The 18,943-nt window shown below is 48.8% G+C and overlaps 3 protein-coding genes across 19 annotated transcripts; 1 reads left to right on the plus strand and 2 right to left on the minus strand.

The window, feature by feature from the left end:
- Nucleotides 1-94: 94 nt before the first annotated feature.
- Lamtor1 (late endosomal/lysosomal adaptor, MAPK and MTOR activator 1) lies at nt 95-6,668 on the minus strand. Its single transcript, XM_004863307.3, has 5 exons — nt 6,509-6,668; nt 1,806-1,951; nt 1,484-1,561; nt 1,053-1,179; nt 95-712 (listed from the first exon to the last, which is right to left on the minus strand). The coding sequence occupies exons 1-5, from the start codon at nt 6,548-6,550 to the stop codon at nt 620-622; spliced, it is 486 nt and encodes a 161-aa protein (XP_004863364.1). The 5' UTR covers nt 6,551-6,668; the 3' UTR covers nt 95-619.
- A 3,389-nt stretch (nt 6,669-10,057) lies between these two features.
- Tomt (transmembrane O-methyltransferase) lies at nt 10,058-12,253 on the plus strand. The gene is given in 3 exon segments (NM_001282110.1): nt 10,058-10,316; nt 11,315-11,511; nt 11,933-12,253. Coding segments are annotated over 3 exon segments (777 nt in total).
- Nucleotides 12,254-12,848: 595 nt separating this feature from the next.
- On the minus strand, nt 12,849-15,893 carry Anapc15 (anaphase promoting complex subunit 15). Of its 17 annotated transcripts, none has more exons than XM_087211865.1 (6): nt 15,749-15,882; nt 14,564-14,644; nt 14,315-14,439; nt 13,772-13,831; nt 13,335-13,472; nt 12,849-13,186 (listed from the first exon to the last, which is right to left on the minus strand). In XM_087211865.1, the coding sequence occupies exons 3-6, from the start codon at nt 14,432-14,434 to the stop codon at nt 13,139-13,141; spliced, it is 366 nt and encodes a 121-aa protein (XP_087067991.1). In that variant the 5' UTR covers nt 14,435-14,439; nt 14,564-14,644; nt 15,749-15,882; the 3' UTR covers nt 12,849-13,138. The 17 variants fall into 17 exon arrangements, with proteins under 17 accessions (XP_087067991.1, XP_012920424.1, XP_012920426.1 ...); XM_013064970.3 differs by having other exon boundaries at nt 12,849-13,198; XM_013064972.3 differs by having other exon boundaries at nt 14,315-14,444.
- Nucleotides 15,894-18,943: the final 3,050 nt, after the last annotated feature.

The raw sequence follows: 18,943 nt of genomic DNA on the forward strand, positions 1-18,943 counted from the left end.
CTTTGAAGATACTCCCTTCCCCGATCTCACTGCCCACAGACCTGAGGAGCCAGAAGGAAGAGGGCAGGAGGACAGAGGGGCTGGAACCAGCACACAAATGAATACACTTCCTTTATCGAGAGTGACAAACAAAAACAAAAAGAAAAAAGACCAAACATGTAAAAACCCAGGGTGCTAGAAATACAAACTCAATTCATTCAAATTCAAGCTCATCCAGACCCTGGTCACAAACCCTAGTGAGGTGCCCGTGAGCACCAAGTGAGGGAGAGGGGACCGAAGTGAATCTGAGGCCAAGAGAGACAGTGGGAAGGGGATCCCTGGGTCCCCTGTTGTTCACCCCCACAGTGGTATCTCTACCTTCCCAATGACTGGACACCTACCAGGCCCTGTCCTCCTGGCCCCCACCCCACCAGGGCTTCGAAGGCCAGTCCCAAAAGTTCTACCCCCCCTTGTTCAGTCCTCACTTGCTTGGGCTTCTAGCCCTGCTCTCCTCCACATTCTTCTCCATGATTAGTAGCAGGTTAGGGTACTGTTTAAGCCGCAGTGAGGCTGGGGGCCAGGGGAGGCGCGGTGGAGACGGACTGAAGAGAGGAGAAGAGCTGTTCAAGGAGCCCTCTCTTCATGGGATCCCAAACTGTACAACCAGCTCCTCTTTTGCATCCACATGGATCTGAGAAAGTGCACTGTAGGCATAAGCAGCTATCCTGGAGACCTGAGGTAGAGGGGACCGGGGAGGAGAGGAACAGAGAGAAACATGAGACAGGATCCAGCTCGGGCAGCATGGTAGGGGGGTGGGGGGGATTAGAGCAAGAAATGATGAGGACCAAGCCAAAAAGAAAGGACCAAGGATGCAAAAGGCAGAAGGAAAAGAACAAGCAGGAGAGAAACAATAGAGGTTGAGAGTAAAGGAGCTGGGGAGGATATAAAAAGTCAGCAAAGAGGTGGGAGTGAGCTGGGCCCACAGGCTACCAGGCATCCTAATCCACTTCCCTACCTCCTCTGAGGCAGGGCAGTGTGGGAAGGGTGGAGCGGATAGGCCAGGGGAGGCTCACCTGCTGCAAGTCAGAGAAGGGGATGGGCTCGCTGGCCAGCACTTGGTGGGGCTGGCTGGTGAGAGATGGTAGCGGTGGCAACTTCTTCCAATGGGTCAGGCTGCTGCTCAGCACAGCCAAGCGGGTACTGGCCAAGAGGGAGGCAATGAGGGGAAGGGCAGTTAGGCTGTCACCTACACTGCCCACCCCAGCCCAGGCAAGCCTCACTCAGGCCAGAGGGGCAAGGTAACAGGGTCTAGCTCATCACAGACATTCTAGGTGCACGTCCCTTGGCCTCAGCACTCTCAAGAGTATACAGGGTGAAGAGGGCTAACACGTCATCTACAGAAGCACCGGAGTGGTTTGTGGTCAGTCTCCCACGCTGTGGCCCAGGCTCCAAAGCTGGAAAGGGCTGGCAGGAAGGGAGGGGCCCAAGGTGGACCAGAGCTCACCTGTACTGCCTTGCCCGGTCCATATACTCATGCTGCTCCATGCCCTGGGAGTCTGCAGCAGACACATCGATGATGTTGCTTTGGGGAGAGGAGACAAGACAGGTGTTTCAGAGAGGGACACACTGGACTGAGTGCAGGGTGCCAATTCCCAGGCTATATGACACCAATGTCCCTGCCTGCAGAGTGGAGCAGGCAGAGGCCAGAGACACTATCCCTCCCCAATGACCTTGTCCCATGCCCCGTGTGCTGGGTCTGGTTGCCCCTATCCCAGCCTTTCATTTGGACGGGAGCTCTGCCTCAGGCCTGGTCCTGTGCCACTCACCTGGCTGTCTTGGCAAGGATGGAGGAGAGCAGAGCCTGCTCATCTGTGCGAGCCGAAGGCAGGCTGTGATAGTTGGGCTCAGCTCCATTGAGGGCTTTGGTGGGAGGGCTACTAGGGTCTAGCAGCAGCTTCCGTTCCTCTCGATCCTAGGAGAGGCCATCAGAGAGAAGTCAGCCCCAGGACACCTAGTCCAACAGTCCTTTCCTGGAGTTTTTCCCCTCTGCTCAGCTCTGACCTTTAAATACCAAAATACTTTTATGGGGAATATTCAAAGCACCAGAGTTACAGAATATCAGGTAACACTTGATTCCTGTTGCCCTTTAGAGCTCAGTGTACTTGTGGTCTGGGATGAACTAAAGAATCCTAGAAGGCCTGAAAAGACAGACAGAGGCACAAATCAGGTATTCAACAGCAGCCCTGGAAAACAGTCCCACACTCACTGGAAAAAAGATGTCAGAGGTTGGAAGACAGAAGAGGTGGGAAAATACTAAAACAGTAGGGTCTAGAGTGGGGATCCCTACAAGTCAAAAGACCAAGAGCGAGCCAGCTGTGGTGCGGCCCAACTGTAATCCCAATGCTCTGGAAGGCTGAGGTGGGAGGATCAAAACTTGGAGCCCAGCCAGGGATTTAGCTCAGTGGTTTCTTGGCCTGTTGTGCAAGCTCAAGGACCCGAGTTTGATCTCCAGTACCAAAAAAAAGAAAAAAAAATGGAGCCCAGTCTGGGCAGCTCAGTGACTGAGCAAAACCCTGTCTCAAAAATAAAAAATAAAGGACTGGGGACATAGCACAGTGTGCAGGCCCTAGGTTCAATCCCCAGTACTGCCACCACCACTGACAGCAGCAACAAACGGGTAGGGGAGAGCAACCTGAGTGGGCTTCCTGACACTCTAAGACAATGTCCTCCCCAGCAAGGCTGTCTGATCCCCGATGGAGAATCCAGACAAGGCCCTAAGCAAGGACAACTCACTGGCCATTCCTCAGGTTATCTCAGGGCAGAAACACCACCTAGCCTCTGGGTCACACCTAAAAGTGTATTCCCTTCTGTGGGGCAAATCCCTTCTCTCAGGTGTTCACCCTCCTGTCCTGTGCTCTGTATGTGACTCCCAGACCCAAACGGAGTGTACATGGTCTATCCTGACCAGTGATGAACAGTGGTGATGTTCCTCCCTTACCAGACCACCATGCCTCTCTCACTGGGCCAAGTGGCCTCCTTAACTTTCAGCAGCACTGTTACTACCAGCCTGCACTGCTGAACACAACCCCCAGAACTGGCCTAGGACCAAAACATGTCTCCCTAGTCCTGTACAACTGTATTTCTCCTGGTCCTATTTCAGGCCCCTGTTCTTATCTACTGCTTTCTGTATCTGACTCTGCCTTGAGCCCATCAGCTGTAAATCCTTGCTGGCTTTGTGTCAGCTGCAATGTGGATAAGCAGACCAGCTGGGTGTCTATCCAAGCCATAAAGAGCTCAGGACAAAGCCAAGGATGGGGTGGGTGCGGTGGCACCCTGGCTAATGCTGACTCACCAACCCGCTGGGCGGGACCCCCGACTCCTCAGTGCTTCCTTCCAGGCCTGTCTCAGTTCCCACCACAGAGTTCCCTGCTGTAGCAGCCAGCTCCCCTTACTGAGGGCCACTTCCTCCTGCTTCCCCTGCCCCACCCTGGGCAGGCCCAGCCTTTTCACCTTGCTCTTCCTTCTCAAGCCTAGGTTGCCCAAGGGTCCCCAGACTATTTGATCCAGTTCCCAACAGCATGAGAAAAAAAGCTGGGGGCTTCTGCCCTGTCACCTCTAAACTCCTACATACCACATACTTCCCTCTTCCTTCTGTATTAAAAGGCTAAAAAGACAAAAAAACTTGCCAAAGAGGAGCTTATCTCTAAGGAAAACTGGCTCCATAATCAGGCTGAAATTACTTTATGTCCTTCCTCCACCCTCACTTTTTTCTTTGAGACAAGGTCTCACTATGTAGTTCAGATTGGCCTAGAACTCAATGATCCTCCCGCCTCAGCCTCTCAAATGCTAGGATTACAAGCTTGGGCCACCGCGCCCAGCCCTCCAGCCTCACTTCTGACAGATCTTCTGGCAAAACAGTAAGTTTCTTCCCTCTCAGAGTTTCAAGAACAAAGTTATTTTCCTAACCCTCAGAAGAGACCATCCTGCTCCCTTCAGAGTGGATAGATAATATCACCCTACACCCACAAGATGAGTGGAGCATAGGGTAGGTCTGTCACACCAAGGTTTGTCCCTGAGACAGTATAACCCAAGAGTCAAGGTGTCACCACAGACCCAGATGTAGCCTACCCATGACTGGCCACTTGGTTTGTGGACATGGATGCCCAAAACAGCTTGGCCCAATACATAAAGCATATGACCTGACATCAAAACATTCTCAGGATTGCAAAATCTTAGTCTCGCTTAACTTTTTCCTCACCTGTTTTGTTGTTTGAGATAGAGTCTCAACATGTAGCCCAGGCTGGCCTTGAACTCAAAGCAATCCTCATGCCTCAACCTCCCAGGTGCTGGGATTACAGGCTTTCACCATCAAACCTGGCTCCTCACCTTTTTTCCCTCCTGTAGTACTGGGAATTTCAGGAATTCATGAGAATACTAGGCAAACACTCCTCCAGCCCTTTTTTGTTTGATTTTTTCAACAGGGACTTGCTATATAGCTCGCACTGACCTTGAACTCACTATGTAGCCCAAGCTAGCCTCAAACTCATGGTTATCCTCCTGCCTCAGCCCTTTGAAAACTGCAACGTGCTAGGCATGGTGGCACAGGCCTGAAATCCCAGCACTTAGGAAGCTGAGGCAGGAGGATCGCTTCAAGTTTGAGGCTAACCTAGGCTACATGGTGAATTCAAGGTCAGCCTTAACTACATAGCAAGTCTTTATCTCAAAAAGAAAAAAAAGGCGGGCCGGGTATTTAGCTCAGTGTTTCCACTGCCTGCCTCGCAAGTGCAAGGACCCGAGTTCCATCCCTGGTACCACAAAAAAAAAAAAAGAAAAAAGAAAAAAAGGGGGGCCGGCCAGGATGTAACTCAGTGGTGCTGCACTTGCCTGACAAGTGCAAGGTTCTGAGTTGGATCCCCATACCAAAAAAAAAAAAAAGGAAAATTGTAATGTGTTAGACATTTCTTTTTATTATTATAATAAAGGGGCGGTGATGGGAGTGGGGTAGTGAATGGCTAGGGCCTGTCCTGAAGGAGACCTCAAATCACTCATCACTGATCAGTCACCTTGTCTGAGGGTTACAAATAGAAATGAGAGCCCATCAAGGGGAAGGTGGAGATTCAGGAGAGCAGCAAACCCAGCTCTCTCTTCCAGCTAGAAACAGGCATCCTTCTTCCTCAGACGTTAACACTTTTTATTCCCTCTAAGAGTCCATATTATGCTTTTAGGGACAATTTCCCTCTGGGCCACAGCTCTCCCAGCAAGTAAAAATACTGCTGTCTCTGCTAGGGTGACATCAGTGATACTGGCCATGAGATATGCCTGACACAGGGCATAGGAAATGTGTGTTCATTAGGTGTTTGGAGAATTTTCGATCAGGAGCCACTCACACCTCCCATACAAATAACATTTTCCTGAGCTTAAGTCTTTAACTCAAAATATCATTATTAAGGAAAGAAACTTTCCAAATACCAGTGGTATAATCTACTTCTGGAACCATCTCCCCCACTAGACTGCATACTACCTGAATTCATAGAATTCAGGCTTAGAAGTAACAACAAAAGAGCCGAGGATTTAGTTCAGTGCTTCCGGCGCCTGCCTTGCAGGCGAAAGGGTCCCGAGTTCGATCCCCCGTACCAAAAAAAAAAAGTGAGTGTCCAGCAGCTTGAGACTTTACCCATGTAAAGGTCTCCCCTTCAAGTGGTCAGGCAGAGCAGGGATTGAAGTATGGAAAGAGGGAATGCATCAATGGGAAGAAGAGTATTTGAAAACTGTACAGATCTCCTCAACCTAATCCTTTCTCCAAAGGGATCAAGTCTGTAGCCCTAATCTCAAAACAGACACATCTCTAGCTAGAGGAACCTTCAGACACCAGGTAAGGGTCTGCACGGAGGCAGGCCAAACTCAGAACCAATCCCTCTTTCCCCCCAAGTAGGTCAAAGCTAAATCTAGTGTATTGCTTCCCAAACAACTTCCCACACGTCTGTCTTCATTGTAGTTATTACAATTCTTCATTGGCTAACTCAAATGTCACCAACTTCGGAGCTTTCTCTGATCTCAGACCAGCAGTGCCATTACTTCTCCAACTCCAGGGGCAGAGAAGATACACAAAGTCCTGATCCATTCTGGGACAATCTAACTCAGGGCCTCAACTTAACCACCTCTACAATGGATTCGCAAAGGCCACTAATACAAGCGCACAGAAGGTGCAGGGGATATGGGAAGGAAGTACTTCCCAGAGACCTAGGAAGGACTCTTGAAGCTTGTTAAGGTCTGAAGACAGGGATGGGGGAAGGGGAAGGAACGAGTCAGATAGGAGGCCGCGGGCACATCTGACAGAGCCTAGGTGAAGACCTGGGGCTTTAACAGAGGTAGGAGCTCGGCTTGGCGTCTCCTCTGTAATCTGTCTCCTACAGGCCTCCGTACTGGATGAGCCCTGTACTCCAGCACCCACTCCTCTGCAGGTTTTTGGGGGGGCCCAAGTCCCAGGGTCTAGGCCCTCACTCCCGAGCCCCGCCTGCCGCGGCCGCACCTGGTCTGAGTCTTCATTTTCGCTGCTGTAGCAGCACCCCATTGCTGGGGCAGGGCCGGGCGCTCAGGCCGCGCCGAGGAGGGACGGCGTCCGTCAGGAGCCCTTCCGGTCACATGACCTACGGCTGCCTCTCGCGAGCTACTATCCGTTCCCCTCACCCCCCCCCCGACTATCCGCTCCCAAAGCAACAGCCAAACCCCGACTTCCGGCCCCACCCCCAGCCTCGTGACTACCACCAACCAATGGGAAGACACGCCCTACGGGAACAGCAAGGAATCACGTGATACGAGGACTGGGAAGGAGATGTCACATGACTATCATCTGCCCAGTCTGTAAATGCAAATCTCTAAACCTTGGGCGGTAGCTGTGCTAAGTGATCGCATGCCCCTTACGCTACCTTACCTTTCTAGGCCAGTGAGCGAACTCATGCCAACTGCTGTCATGATATACTTTTAGATGCCATATGAGGACTGAGTGGGATCCAGTCCCGCAGCTCCTAGGGCCTATAGTTTGGGGCACACACAAGCCTCAAAAGATTGGTGTCCAATGGGGCGGGGGGATTATACCTTCGCTATCTGAAGCGGAAGTGGAGACTCCACCTTGCTGACCTATCCCTCCGTCGTTTTTCTTTAGTCCTGCCTTTTGACAGCAGCCATAGTAATCTAACCAAAGGACTTTTGAGGAGGGGGACTCAGCCTTACTGTGTACCCCAGGCTAGCCTTGAAATGAAGATTGCTCTGCCTCTGCCTCCCAACTCCTGGTATTATAGTCATGTGACTTCATGCGGGATTCAGTGTGCTCTTAAAAACCCCTCCAGACTAGGGATGTAGCTCAGAGGCACAGCGTCTCCCTGGCAAGCATGAGGTCCTGAGTTCGATTCCGGTACAAAAAAACCCCCAAAACAAACCCTCCTTCGGGGCAGGGTGCCAAATGCCTGCAATCTCAGGAGGCTGAGGCAGAAGGACTGCTATGAGTTCGAGGCCAGCCTGGGCTCCATAGTGGGTTCAAGGCAAGGGCAGCCTAAATTACATAGAAAGACCCTGTCTCGACAAAGCAAAACAACAAAAAACCCCTCAACCCTCCTGTCTTCCCTTAGGCCAAAGATACAGGGCCAAGTCTGTAGATTATGCACTGCCCGATACCTGTGTCCCACTTCATGTCAGAGGGTGGAGGGTTATGGAAGGTGCTTTCACTAGCCAGAGAAATACTTGTAAAGTTTCTTCCCTTTGGTTTTGTTGTGTGTGTGGTTTTGTTTTGTTTTGTTTTGTGTTACTACGTATGAAACCCAGGGTCTCAAGTGTGGAAGACAAGCATTCAGCCATTGAGCTACACCCTCAAGTCTGCTTTTGGGTTTGTTTGTTTGAGACGGTCTCCTAAATTGCCAAGCCTGGCTTTGAACTTGCTATCTTCCTGCCTCAGCCTCCCTAGTGGCTGAGATTATAGGCCTACCATACCCCACCCAGCAGTAGTTGGTTCCTCTACTGACCTCCTGAACATTGCACATGGGGCCTGGCAAACTATCTTCCTGCCAGGTCTGCCTGTTGTCAACAAGGCTACTCAACATAAATGATACCCATCTGATTACCTTCTCTAACTCCATTCTCTGAGCATCTTCAGCTTCCTGTGCTTTAACTTTATCCAGTGTGAATTAACTCATTAGGTCAATGAATGTTTACTTTCTACTGTGTACCACGCCAGTGTTCTATCTGGATAGGCAGTCAGTCAGAAAACAGTTGAAAGTTCTTGTATTCATGGAGCATCCAATCTAGTAATCACACCATACTGTAATCTCTTGTTCCTAGGTCAACCTCTGCTACCAAATTTAGAGTTCCTGGAAGACAGGGGCAGGTTCTGACTCTTCTCTGTGACCTAAGCCACTGAAGACTTGAATTTTCAGTTGAGTAATTTGCAATTTCTCCATCACCTTGGCTCATGTTTCATATCCTGATCCAAGGGAATGGGGGAGAAGTCACCAGACCTAGTAGCATTTACTACCCTTCCAATGAAGACCCTGGAGTTCTGTAAGTTTTTTGAGGGCTCCTAAGGTTTAGAAGGCATCTCCACCTTGTCCCTAGGTCTAAGGGCCGGGGATTTAGCTTAGTGGCACTGTGCCCGTCTCCCAAGCACAAGGTCCTGAGTTTGATCCCAGATACCAAAAAAAAAAAAAAAAAAAAAAAAAAAGCTAATTACATAGGTCTGGTAACTTGAACTGCAAGTCTCAGGTAGCAACAGCTGCCTCAGCATCAATAATTGAAACCAAGTCCATCTTCCCACCTCAGGGTTATTCCCCCTAAGGACTCCCCTACCTGGCCTGTACTCCTGCGTTCCCTAAGCAGGAGCCTCTATCCCAGGTAAGGCGGGCTTTATGGGTTCCCATGCCCACCATCACTCACCCACTCACCTATTTACATCCATTCATGCACTCTGCTTTAGTCCTCCTCCCAGCCCCACCAGAGGCCCTGGAAGTCCTTCCAGATCAGATCTAGAGGGGAAGGATGGTCCAGGGCTGGGAGAGGAAAGGGCAGCTATCCTTCACAGGGAGCCTTGGGGAAAAGGGCTGAGAGTGAGGAAAGTGTGTGGTGTTTTTATGTATGCACTCATAAAGAGAATTTTTTTGTACCGGAGATGGAACTCAGGACCTTGCGCTTGCAAGGTAGGCAGTGGTACCACTGAGCCAAATCCTCAGCCCAAGAGAATTCTGACAGCACAGGCAAAGAGTGAGAAAAAAGACAAGGGAGAAGGAAGAAGGGAAGGAGTACAGAATCAAGGACTCCTTCCATCTTCAGTGAAGAGCAAAGTCCTGGGGTGGGAAAAAGACATCTCATCCTAACATCTTTTATGAAGTATTTTAACTGCCTTTTACTGAGACACAGCACAGTGGCAATGAGGCATTTTCTGAACAAAAGCACCAAGCTTTTTTCTTCTGCTATGCGGTATTAGGTGAGAGGAGACCAAGCAGCTAAGGGATTTGGTGGGTGTGAGGATATTGTAAAAAGAATTAATGAAAGAGGTCCTGAAGAAGGGGTGACATCAGGGAAAAAAGGAAGTGAGTGAGGGGAGTGAGGTGGAGAGGGAGAAGAAGTTGGGACTGGAGAGAGGTGGTTTGAGATTGGGCTGAACGTGGACAGTATAGAGTCTTTGAAAATACATAGGCTTGGACTCATACCAAGATGTATTCAGCTTTAGCTTCCTGTGCTTCATCTTTTTTTTGCGGGGGGCGGGGTGTTGAGACAGGGTCTCACTATGTCACTATGTAGTTCAGGCTGGCCTCCAACTCATGGTGATCCTCCTGCCTCAGGCTCCTGAGTACTAGGATCAGAAGTGTGCACCACCACACCCAGAAATTAGCTCTTTAAATCAATAGACATTCACTGTCTGCTGTGCCCAGTTCTTCAGTAAGACTGGACAAAATACACAGCCTATCTCAGCCATGGTTTGTAAAATATGAGCATAGTAAATGCTACTGGTAAAGGCTGCACAAATGACCAGGAATTGGTGGGTGTGGGTTTCTCTCCTACCTCCCCCCACCCCAAGGCACAGGTAAGGACCATGTCCCCTGCAATTGCGCTGGCATTCCTGCCACTGGTGGTGACATTGCTGGTGCGATACCGGCACTACTTCCGACTGCTCATGAGAACTGTCTTGCTGAGGAGCCTCCGAGATTGCTTGTCAGGGTTACGGATTGAGGAGCGGGCCTTCAGCTATGTGCTCACCCATGCCCTGCCTGGGGATCCTGGTCATATCCTCACCACCCTGGACCACTGGAGCAGCCACTTCGAGTACCTAGGCCACATGGGGCCTGTCAAAGGTCAGTGTTCCAGGAAGTACCCCAAGAGGGTGAAGAAAGATCTGGGACCTGTCACCGCCTTCCTGGGTAAACTGGGCAGGTTCATGTTCTTTGGCTTATCTTTTCTCATCTGGAAATGAGGGACTTGGACTGAGTCATTTATTCACTTGATAAACATTTATTGCCATCCACTTTGTACCAAATATGTGCTAGGTATGGAAGAGACAGAGGCAATAGAGATGAGCCAGTCACAAACACTGGACTCAAAGGGAGGGAATATATAAGGGCATAACTATAACTCACAGCTTTCTTCCCTACCATAGATGCTTCTGCATCTGATTCAGGATAGCACTGCCTGTATTTATCTTAGTCACAGCTCCCAGCAAAGTTAAAGTCTTATTTTAAAAATTCATCCAATTCCAAGATCAGAAATATATTCAGTGAACAAAAAAAGGGGGGGGTGTGAAACTAGAAGCTTCTCAGGAGCCTGGAAGATGGGGTGGTTGTTTCTACCTGGGCACTCCTGAAGGAAGCAACATTTGAACTGAGCCTAGAAGGACTGGTTTCAAGTTGGCCATGTGGATGGGGATGGGAGTGGGGACGGGCAAAGCCAGTCACGTGTACAGATGTGGCATAGAGGAAAGAAACATCGTGGTTGATTCTGGGAACAGTTGTTTGGGATGGCTGTGATTTCAAGTTACAGGTAGGAGGAGCTGAGAGCTGTAGCTGGAACGCTAGGATAGGATCAGGTCTAAGAAGGTCCTGAATGCCAGGCTGAGGATCCCAGTTCAACTTTAAAGGCCTTTAAAATACAGGAGCCAGAGACTTACAGATTTGTTAGATTTCTAATAGCTGGTGTGAATAGACTGGAGGGGGCAGGAGGGGAGGACCAGTAGGGCAACTGGGGATGAAATGAGACCCCAGTTGGTTGGGGGCTACTAGGAGACAGGTAGGGATTTGCAGTCTCTTTTCATCAGAGGCCTTGCATCATCTTCTACAACAGCCATCTTGCCCCATAGGTCAGATCCTAATGCAGCTGGTGGAAGAGAAGGCCCCTGCTTGTGTGCTGGAGCTTGGCACCTACTGCGGATATTCCACACTGCTTATTGCCCACATCCTGCCCCCTGGGAGTCGCCTTCTCACTGTGGAGCAGGATCCACGCACAGCAGCAGTGGCTGAGAAAGTCATCCGCCTGGCTGGCTTCGATGAGCACACGGTCAGCCTCCCCATCTCTCTAATTCTGATCTCTTCTCTGGGACCCTGGCCTTGCCCTAGCCAGGCCTCTTAGCAAGTGTGATCAGGTAGGGTGTGTGACCTACCCTCCCACCCCAAGCCATCACTACATATTTCCTGCTAGATGACAAAAGCAGCTAAGAAGAAGTCTCCAGAGTTCAGCAACTGAGTCCAAATCTTAGTCTACCTCTTGCTAGCTGGGTGACCTTGGGCAAAGGACATATCCTCTGAGTTTTAGCATCTTCGTGGGTATAATGGGAATTACAATAGTGACCTAGCTTCTTGGGTTCTGAGGCCAAAGGAAATGTGAGACACTTGTGGGTGGGTACTTAGGCCAGATCCTGGTGGGATCTGGAGTGGGAAAGGAATCCCTCCTACTCTCACAGCCTGGCCTTCCCTCACAGGTGGAGCTCATTGTTGGCAGCTCAGAGAAGGTGATTCCATGCCTACGAGCCCAACATCAGCTGAGTCAGGCAGACCTGGTGCTCCTGGCACACCGGCCCAGATATTACTTGCAGGACCTGCAGCTGTTGGAGGCCCATGCTCTGCTGCCAGCTGGTGCCACTGTGTTGGCTGACCATGTGCTCTTTCCTGGTGCACCCCGCTTCCTGCAGTACGCCAAGAGCTGTGGCCACTACCATTGCCGCCTGCACCACACTGGCCTCCTAGACTTTCCTGCCATTAAGGATGGCATAGCCCAGCTCACCTATGCTGGACCTGGTTGAGGTCCAGGACGAGAAGTATTTACTTATTCACTCCCATCTCCACCCAAGAACATCCCCTTCCCTCCCTATTTGGTGCCCAACACATGCTGGGCTCATGGTTGGGGAGGCCAACTCTGCCCCTTTCCAGCCTCCACACTGATCTGAAGCGTCAAATCCTATCAGACTGCCTGGTCCCACTGGTCCCCTTCCTTGTAGAGAGCCATGGACTTAGACCAAGAGGCCCAACTTCCCAAGCCAGCTGTCTGGTTTGCTGGGCGACTCCAGGCAAGTCCTGCCCTGCTCTGAGATTTAATTTGCTCCTTTAACACACTAAGATAGCTAGCTAGGAGAGTGCTAAGGCCTCCTAGCTCTGTGCCTCAGGAAACCTCCCCTCACCAGCCCTGACGTCATGGGCAGGATTAAAGGAAATACCAGATAAGTGGCCCTGCAGGAATGGCTGGGTGCAAGCTGGTGCACAGAAGCCAGGGCTCAGGTTCTCCAACCCTGGCCTACCAGGCCAATTAGGTTTGCTTTATATCCATGGAATTTCCCCTTCTCCCCCACAAGCCCAAGAGAAGATGGACTCCTCTAGGTCCCACCAAGTAGGGAATAGACATAGGGGAAAAAAATCAGTCCTGTATCTTTATTAACAAGGGTTAGAAAGATACCAGACCTGTCAACCAGGGGGTGGCCAGGAAGGTGGGATGGACTCAGGCTCTGGGGATTCAAGGGCAGACTGATGGTCTGGGAGGGGTCAAGATCAGGTCCTGGCAACAGCTGAGGAAGTGCCCATGGCTGAGCTTTCAGGCACTGCGGCTGTCAGCTGGTTCTCTGGGCTGGGAGGTTGAGGGCTGGGGATGCAGGGTAGGTTGGGCTGGCCTGGAATCGCCACCCTGCCTTGTCAACCTAGATCATCCACTGGTCCTGATCCTGTTCGTTGCCTTCCATGTCCACCTGGAGAGGAGGCTGAGTGTGGGTGGGACGGGACCTCAGTCCCAGATCCTGCCCCTTGGTGGATCCAGGGTTTCTGTAACCCTTTGCTATCAATTAGATTGGGTTAGGGGCCCAGGAACAGAAACCCTCCCCTTCACCCCATGCCTACCTCATTGACTTCTCCGTCATCAGGTGATTCATTATAGTCGTTCATCTCATCCATGTCCTGCATGTCTTCATCATCTTCTGAGTCCTCTTCACTATCCTCATCATCATCTTCATCCTCCTCTTCCTCATCATCATAGTGCTGGGAAGGCAGGAGAGAGCCTGAAGGTCCTACTGGGCTGTCTGGACCAGTTCAAGAGCTGGCCCACTTGAAGCCTCCCTCTCCCTGTCCCTGCCCCCACTGAATCTAGCATGCTGATGGATGTTCTGCAAGATACTGGTACTGGGGCCTATGTCCACCCACTGCAGCTCCCCTTTCTAGCCTCTACCCAGACTGAGAATCCACAACTGCTCTGGCTCAGAGACAGGATATTCAGAATTAGAGCAGAGCTTTGGTCCACCATGGGCCTCACATAGGCCCCACCTGCTGCAGCAACTCACCTCTGAGGCTGGCTTGCCAATAGGTACCAGGTTGTTGTCTTTCTCTGCGATGCTTTGGAGCTGTGAGCAAAGGGAGGTCCGGAGGGCCCAAGAAGGAGAGATCAGGGGCATGGAACTGGCCCACTCTGCCCCTAAGTGTTGGGAGAGAACTGTCCTCCCAGTTCTCAGGAAGATTCAATCCCTTTCTCCTGTCATCTGCCACTTATAAATTTGATCCAACTACTTAAACTCTTCTGAGTCTTGGCTTCTTCATGTAATTATGGTAAGGGTGAAGTGACTTAGCCTAGAACATGGCATCTGCTAGACCCAGAATATAATAAATAGTTAAAATTATTAATTCCTGTGCTTCAGGGAAAAGAGTTTGGGCTGAGTGAGGGGAACCTGAGCTCTAATCTTCCCCAAGAAGTCTCATGGTCCCCCAGCAAATGAGAGCAAATGAGACCCCTGGCTCCCAGCCCAACTACTCCCAGTTCAGAGCAAAGAGCTCTTTCAGGCAGGTCTCCAGAGGAAGGCCCAAAGGGCCTGTTCTAGGTTCTCACTCACCCAGGCCTGATGCTGCTGTTCCTGCTGCTGCAGCTCTGTCTCCTCCACACAAGGCCGATCCAGATTAAACCACAGTGTCTCAGTCACACGGGGGAAGAGTGAAGGGAACAAGGTGGACATGGCTCCTAGACTGAGGAAAACAGTGAAGTGAATGTGATTTGCTTCGGATTTCAATTGGCTATAATTTGATTTAGGGACAGGGTGGAGTGAAAGGTAGCAGGGAAACTTCCCTCTGGGAATCACACAGACCTGGGTTTGAGTCCTGGGTCCACCACCTACTAACTGTTTGTGGCCAAGTCACTTAACCTCTCTGGGCCTCAGTTTCCTCATCTGTAAAATTAGGATAATAACAATTATACCACCCTCAAAGTTATTCTGATAAGCAGTTTCTAAGTAAAGCTGTAGGTTGTTCATGAAGGGAAAAGAACTAGGGCCAACTATAGAGATGGAATCCAGAGTACAGACTGGGATTACAAAATTAGAGGCAGCAGGGCTCTACTGAAATTATCTCTATCCCCTCCACACCCTAAAACTTAATTTTTGCCCCTTTATGATGGTCCATGTGATGCCCACCCAGTATGAAAAATTTGGAACACTAACTACCTCTCTCGTGGACCAAACTGGGGGATAAAGGTGGCACCACGTGCAAACAGGATATAGTAGGGCGTTCTAGAAGGCATAAATACATGGATAAGTAAATGAAAGATTGAACGGATGAACTTGTATGTACAAGAAAAGTAAATCAGCTGCGAGAGCTGACCGGGAAGGTCCTAGGGAATCTGAATTAAAACATTTCAGCTCACAAACAGGAAAACTGAGATCTAGCAACAGGCTGACTGGCTTTAGGTCGCACAGTGAGCCAGGGCTTAAAAGTCGCGCAGGAAAGGGATCCATCTTCTCTGGAGATGAGAAGAAAAGAATCCATATGAAGGCCAGTTTTTCCCGCACTTATTTGACCAACCCAGATGGACCCAAACTTCCCAGTCCCACTACCAAGCACAAGAGCCTTCACCCTCATATCCCGTAAATACTGACAGCCCAGAGATCTTGCCTCGAAAAACCCAACCCACCGCCGCAAAAGCACCACCCATTCTTTGCTTATTATAATAATGACAGCGCGGTTGACCAACAGAAAGAAGGCAGGGGTGGGCCTTGCACAGGAGTTTGGCCTTATAGGGTTGATGAGCGCGAAAGGAGTGGGGCCTGGGTAGAGCCAATTAACTGAAAGAAATGCCAGGTGACAGGAAGGGAGACCAATGAATGACGGGTTCTGTGTGGATAGGGTGGGACTTAGCCCCAATGAAGCGGCCAATGAGCAGTAGTTCTTTAAGGGTAAAGGAATCTGAACGAGGAGCTTCAGAAGAACTGGGCTTCTCTGGGGGAAGAAGGAAAAAAGGGGCAAAGAGATAGCTACAGCCTCGCTTCTGTACTTACCGCCCCGGGAGGCGGCAGCCGGCGGCGACCCGGAAGCGCTTCTCTTAGTTTGAGCGGAAGGACCCACCAGCATCCGGAACCCACCAAACGCATGCGTCCTTCGTCACCTTTTGTTTCCCCGCTCTCGCTTACAAGACCGGATGTGACGTTATAGGTCCCTTAGTCCCGTACTACGTGGGGGAAGGAAATTTGTTATGTTTATCTATTGGCCCTACCTTAAGTCTCAGTCAATCCACTGCATGTGCCGCTGCCCCTCCACCTAATCGTTCGCCTCCGTCCCTGCTCGGAATTTACGCTCTAACACCTTTTAAAAAATGCCTACTGGCACAGTGCGTCGCTGTGAGCATTCTTTCTCGTGTTGCTTTCCAGGAAGATCTGCTTTTGTCTCAGAATCTGAGTGTTTTAACGTCCCTCTTGTCACCTCAGACTTAGTTAACCGTATGAACATATTCATTCCTTTATGTATGTCTTTTCTTTTGGTACCGGGGATCAAACTCAGGACCTTGTGCTTGTGTGGCAGGCGCCGGAACCACTGCGCTAAATCCCCGGCCCTTTATGTTTGTCTTGAACAAAAATATGTGATTACATATTTCATTCTTTGCTAGAAACGGGATAAATTAATGAGTATGGTCACTGGCCCCAAAGACTTTGGTTCGAAGGAGAAGCCAGACCCTGCAGACCCCACTGGGAAATTGAACACAATGTCTTTTTTTTTGAGAATGGGTCTTGCTAGGTAGTTCAGGCTGGCCTTGAACTCACTATATAATCCAGGCTGGCCTCGCAGTCCTCCTGCCTCAGTTTCTCAAGTGCTGGGATTACAGGGGTGCTCCACAATGCCCAGTGATTCCGCAATTCTTGTCTCTGACCCAACCTTACCTTCAGAGACTCTCATGCTTTCTGGTAAAAGAAGTCTCTCAAACCCAACTAACTTCGTCACCTACCAGCCTCTCAGGACCAGCAAACCAGGATTTCACTCCTATGCTCAACAGATGTGAACACTTGAGCAAGTCCTTTTACTCTGCCCTCAGCTTCTTTAATCAGCATTTTTTTAATGTTTCTTTTTTTAAGAAAAAATAAAACAAAATTTCATAAATAATAAGAGAACAACAATAGTCAACTACACTGTGTAGAATTATCTTCAAAGTGGTTACTCAGAGTACAAGACATAAACCAAAAAGATTCTTTCAAAAAAGAAACAACAAATCTTTCAACAAACTTAAGATAAACATAGTATAAATGAAACCAATTAGCATGTATATTGAAATATTTTTAAAACAATGGAATTTGTAATTTGGGGTGTTTTTTTTTGATACCGGGGATCGAACTCATGTCCTTGTGCTTGCACAGCAGGCAGTGAAACCACCGAGCCAAATCTCCATCCCTAAGTATTTGAACTTCTCTTTATTTCCTATTTATCTCTCTTCTATTTTGGTCTTTATTTGTGTTTTTCTTTTTTTTTTTTTTTTTGGTACCGGGGATCGAACTTGGAGCCTTGTGCTTGGGAGGCTAGCAGCAGGAAGCATTTGTTTTCTTTTCTTTTTTGTGTGTTTTTCATGTAAGAGAAGCCATGCAATATTTGAGCTTGTGTGTTTGACGTATTTCGTTTAACATTATGTTCTCCAGTCACATCTATTTATCTGAATGGCTCAAGTTTATCTTTGTGTGTGTGTGTGTGTGTGTGTGTGTGTGTGTGTGATAGGGTCCTGCTATGTAGTTCAGGATGGCCTTGAACTCATTATGTCACCCAAGCTGGCCTCAAACTTGTGGAAATACTCCTGCCTCAGCCTCCCAAGTGCTGGGATTACAGGCATGCACCACCACATCCAACTCAAATTTGTCATTCTTTATGGCAGTGTAGTGCTCCATTGTGTGTTAATATCACATTTTCCTCATCCATTCATCTGTTGATGTACATATATGCTGTTTCCAAGATCTAGCTATTATAGATTGTACTGCTATAAACATGGGTATGGATATATCACTGTAATATGATTTTATCTCTTTTAGGACAATACCTAGAAATGGGCTAGCTGGGTCAAATGGAATTTCTAGGGGTTTGTTTTTTGTTGTTGTTGTTTTTCTCGGTACCAGGGATTGAACTCAGGACCTTGTGCTTGTGAGGCAGGTGAGGCACCACTGAGCTAAATCTCTGGAATTTCTAGGTTTTAGTTTGTTTGGGGTTTTTTGGTACCGGATATCGAACTCAGGACCTTGCACTTGTGAGGCAGGCAGCAGCATCACTGAGCTAAATCCCTGGCCCAAGGTTTTAGTTTTTTGAGAAATCTCTACATTGATTTCCATAGTGGTTGTACTAATTTACATTCCTACTAACAATGTAGTTGAGTTCCTTTTTCCCTACATCCTTGCCAGCATTTGTTATTATTAGATTTTTTTTATGATACACCTTCTTTCTGGGATAAGATAGTATCTCAGTATAGTTTTAATTTGCATTTCTCTGATGGCTAGCAATGATGAGCATTTTTAAATGCATTATTGACCAATTGTCACTCTTCTGAGAAGTGTCTATTTCAGTGACCCATTTTTTGATTGAGTCTTTTATTTGGGGGAAGTCTAATTTTTTTATTTCTTTATATGTTAGTCCTCTGTTCAAGGAATAGCTGGCAAAAACCTTTTTCACATTTTGTAGCTTGTCTCTCTCTTATTTTTTAAAAATTGAGACAAGGTCTCACTATATAGGTCAGGCTGGCCTTGAACTCACTATCTAGCCTAGGCTGGCCTGGAACTCACAGAGATCCTCCTGCCTCGGCCTCTAGAGTGCTGGGATTACAGGCATGCGCCACCTCATCCAGTTGTAGCTCGTCTCTTCGCTCTGTTGGTTGTTTTCTTTGCTGTATGCAGAAATTTGATACAATCCCATTTGTTACAGTATTATTTCCTGTGCCATTGGGGCTCTGTGCAGAAAGTCCTTGCCTATGCCTCTGTCTTCAAGAATTGTACCTGTTTATATCTTTCAGCAGATTAAGTGTTTCTGTTTTAACATTTAGATATTTGATCCATTTTTATTTTAGTTTAGTACATGGTGAGATATATGGGTCTAGACTCAATCTTCTGCATGTGGATAATTTTTGCAGCACTATTTATTAAAAAGGCTATCTTTCCTCCAGTGTATGTTTTTGACTCCTTTGTCAAAGATCAAATAGCTCTATGTGGGCTGGGGATTTAGCTCAGTGGCAC

The sequence above is a fragment of the Heterocephalus glaber genome, unplaced genomic scaffold, assembly GCF_053883595.1.
Source record: "Heterocephalus glaber isolate CG9 unplaced genomic scaffold, H.glaber_assembly_v1.0 deba00001428, whole genome shotgun sequence".
In the NCBI taxonomy this organism is placed as follows: domain Eukaryota; kingdom Metazoa; phylum Chordata; class Mammalia; order Rodentia; family Bathyergidae; genus Heterocephalus; species Heterocephalus glaber.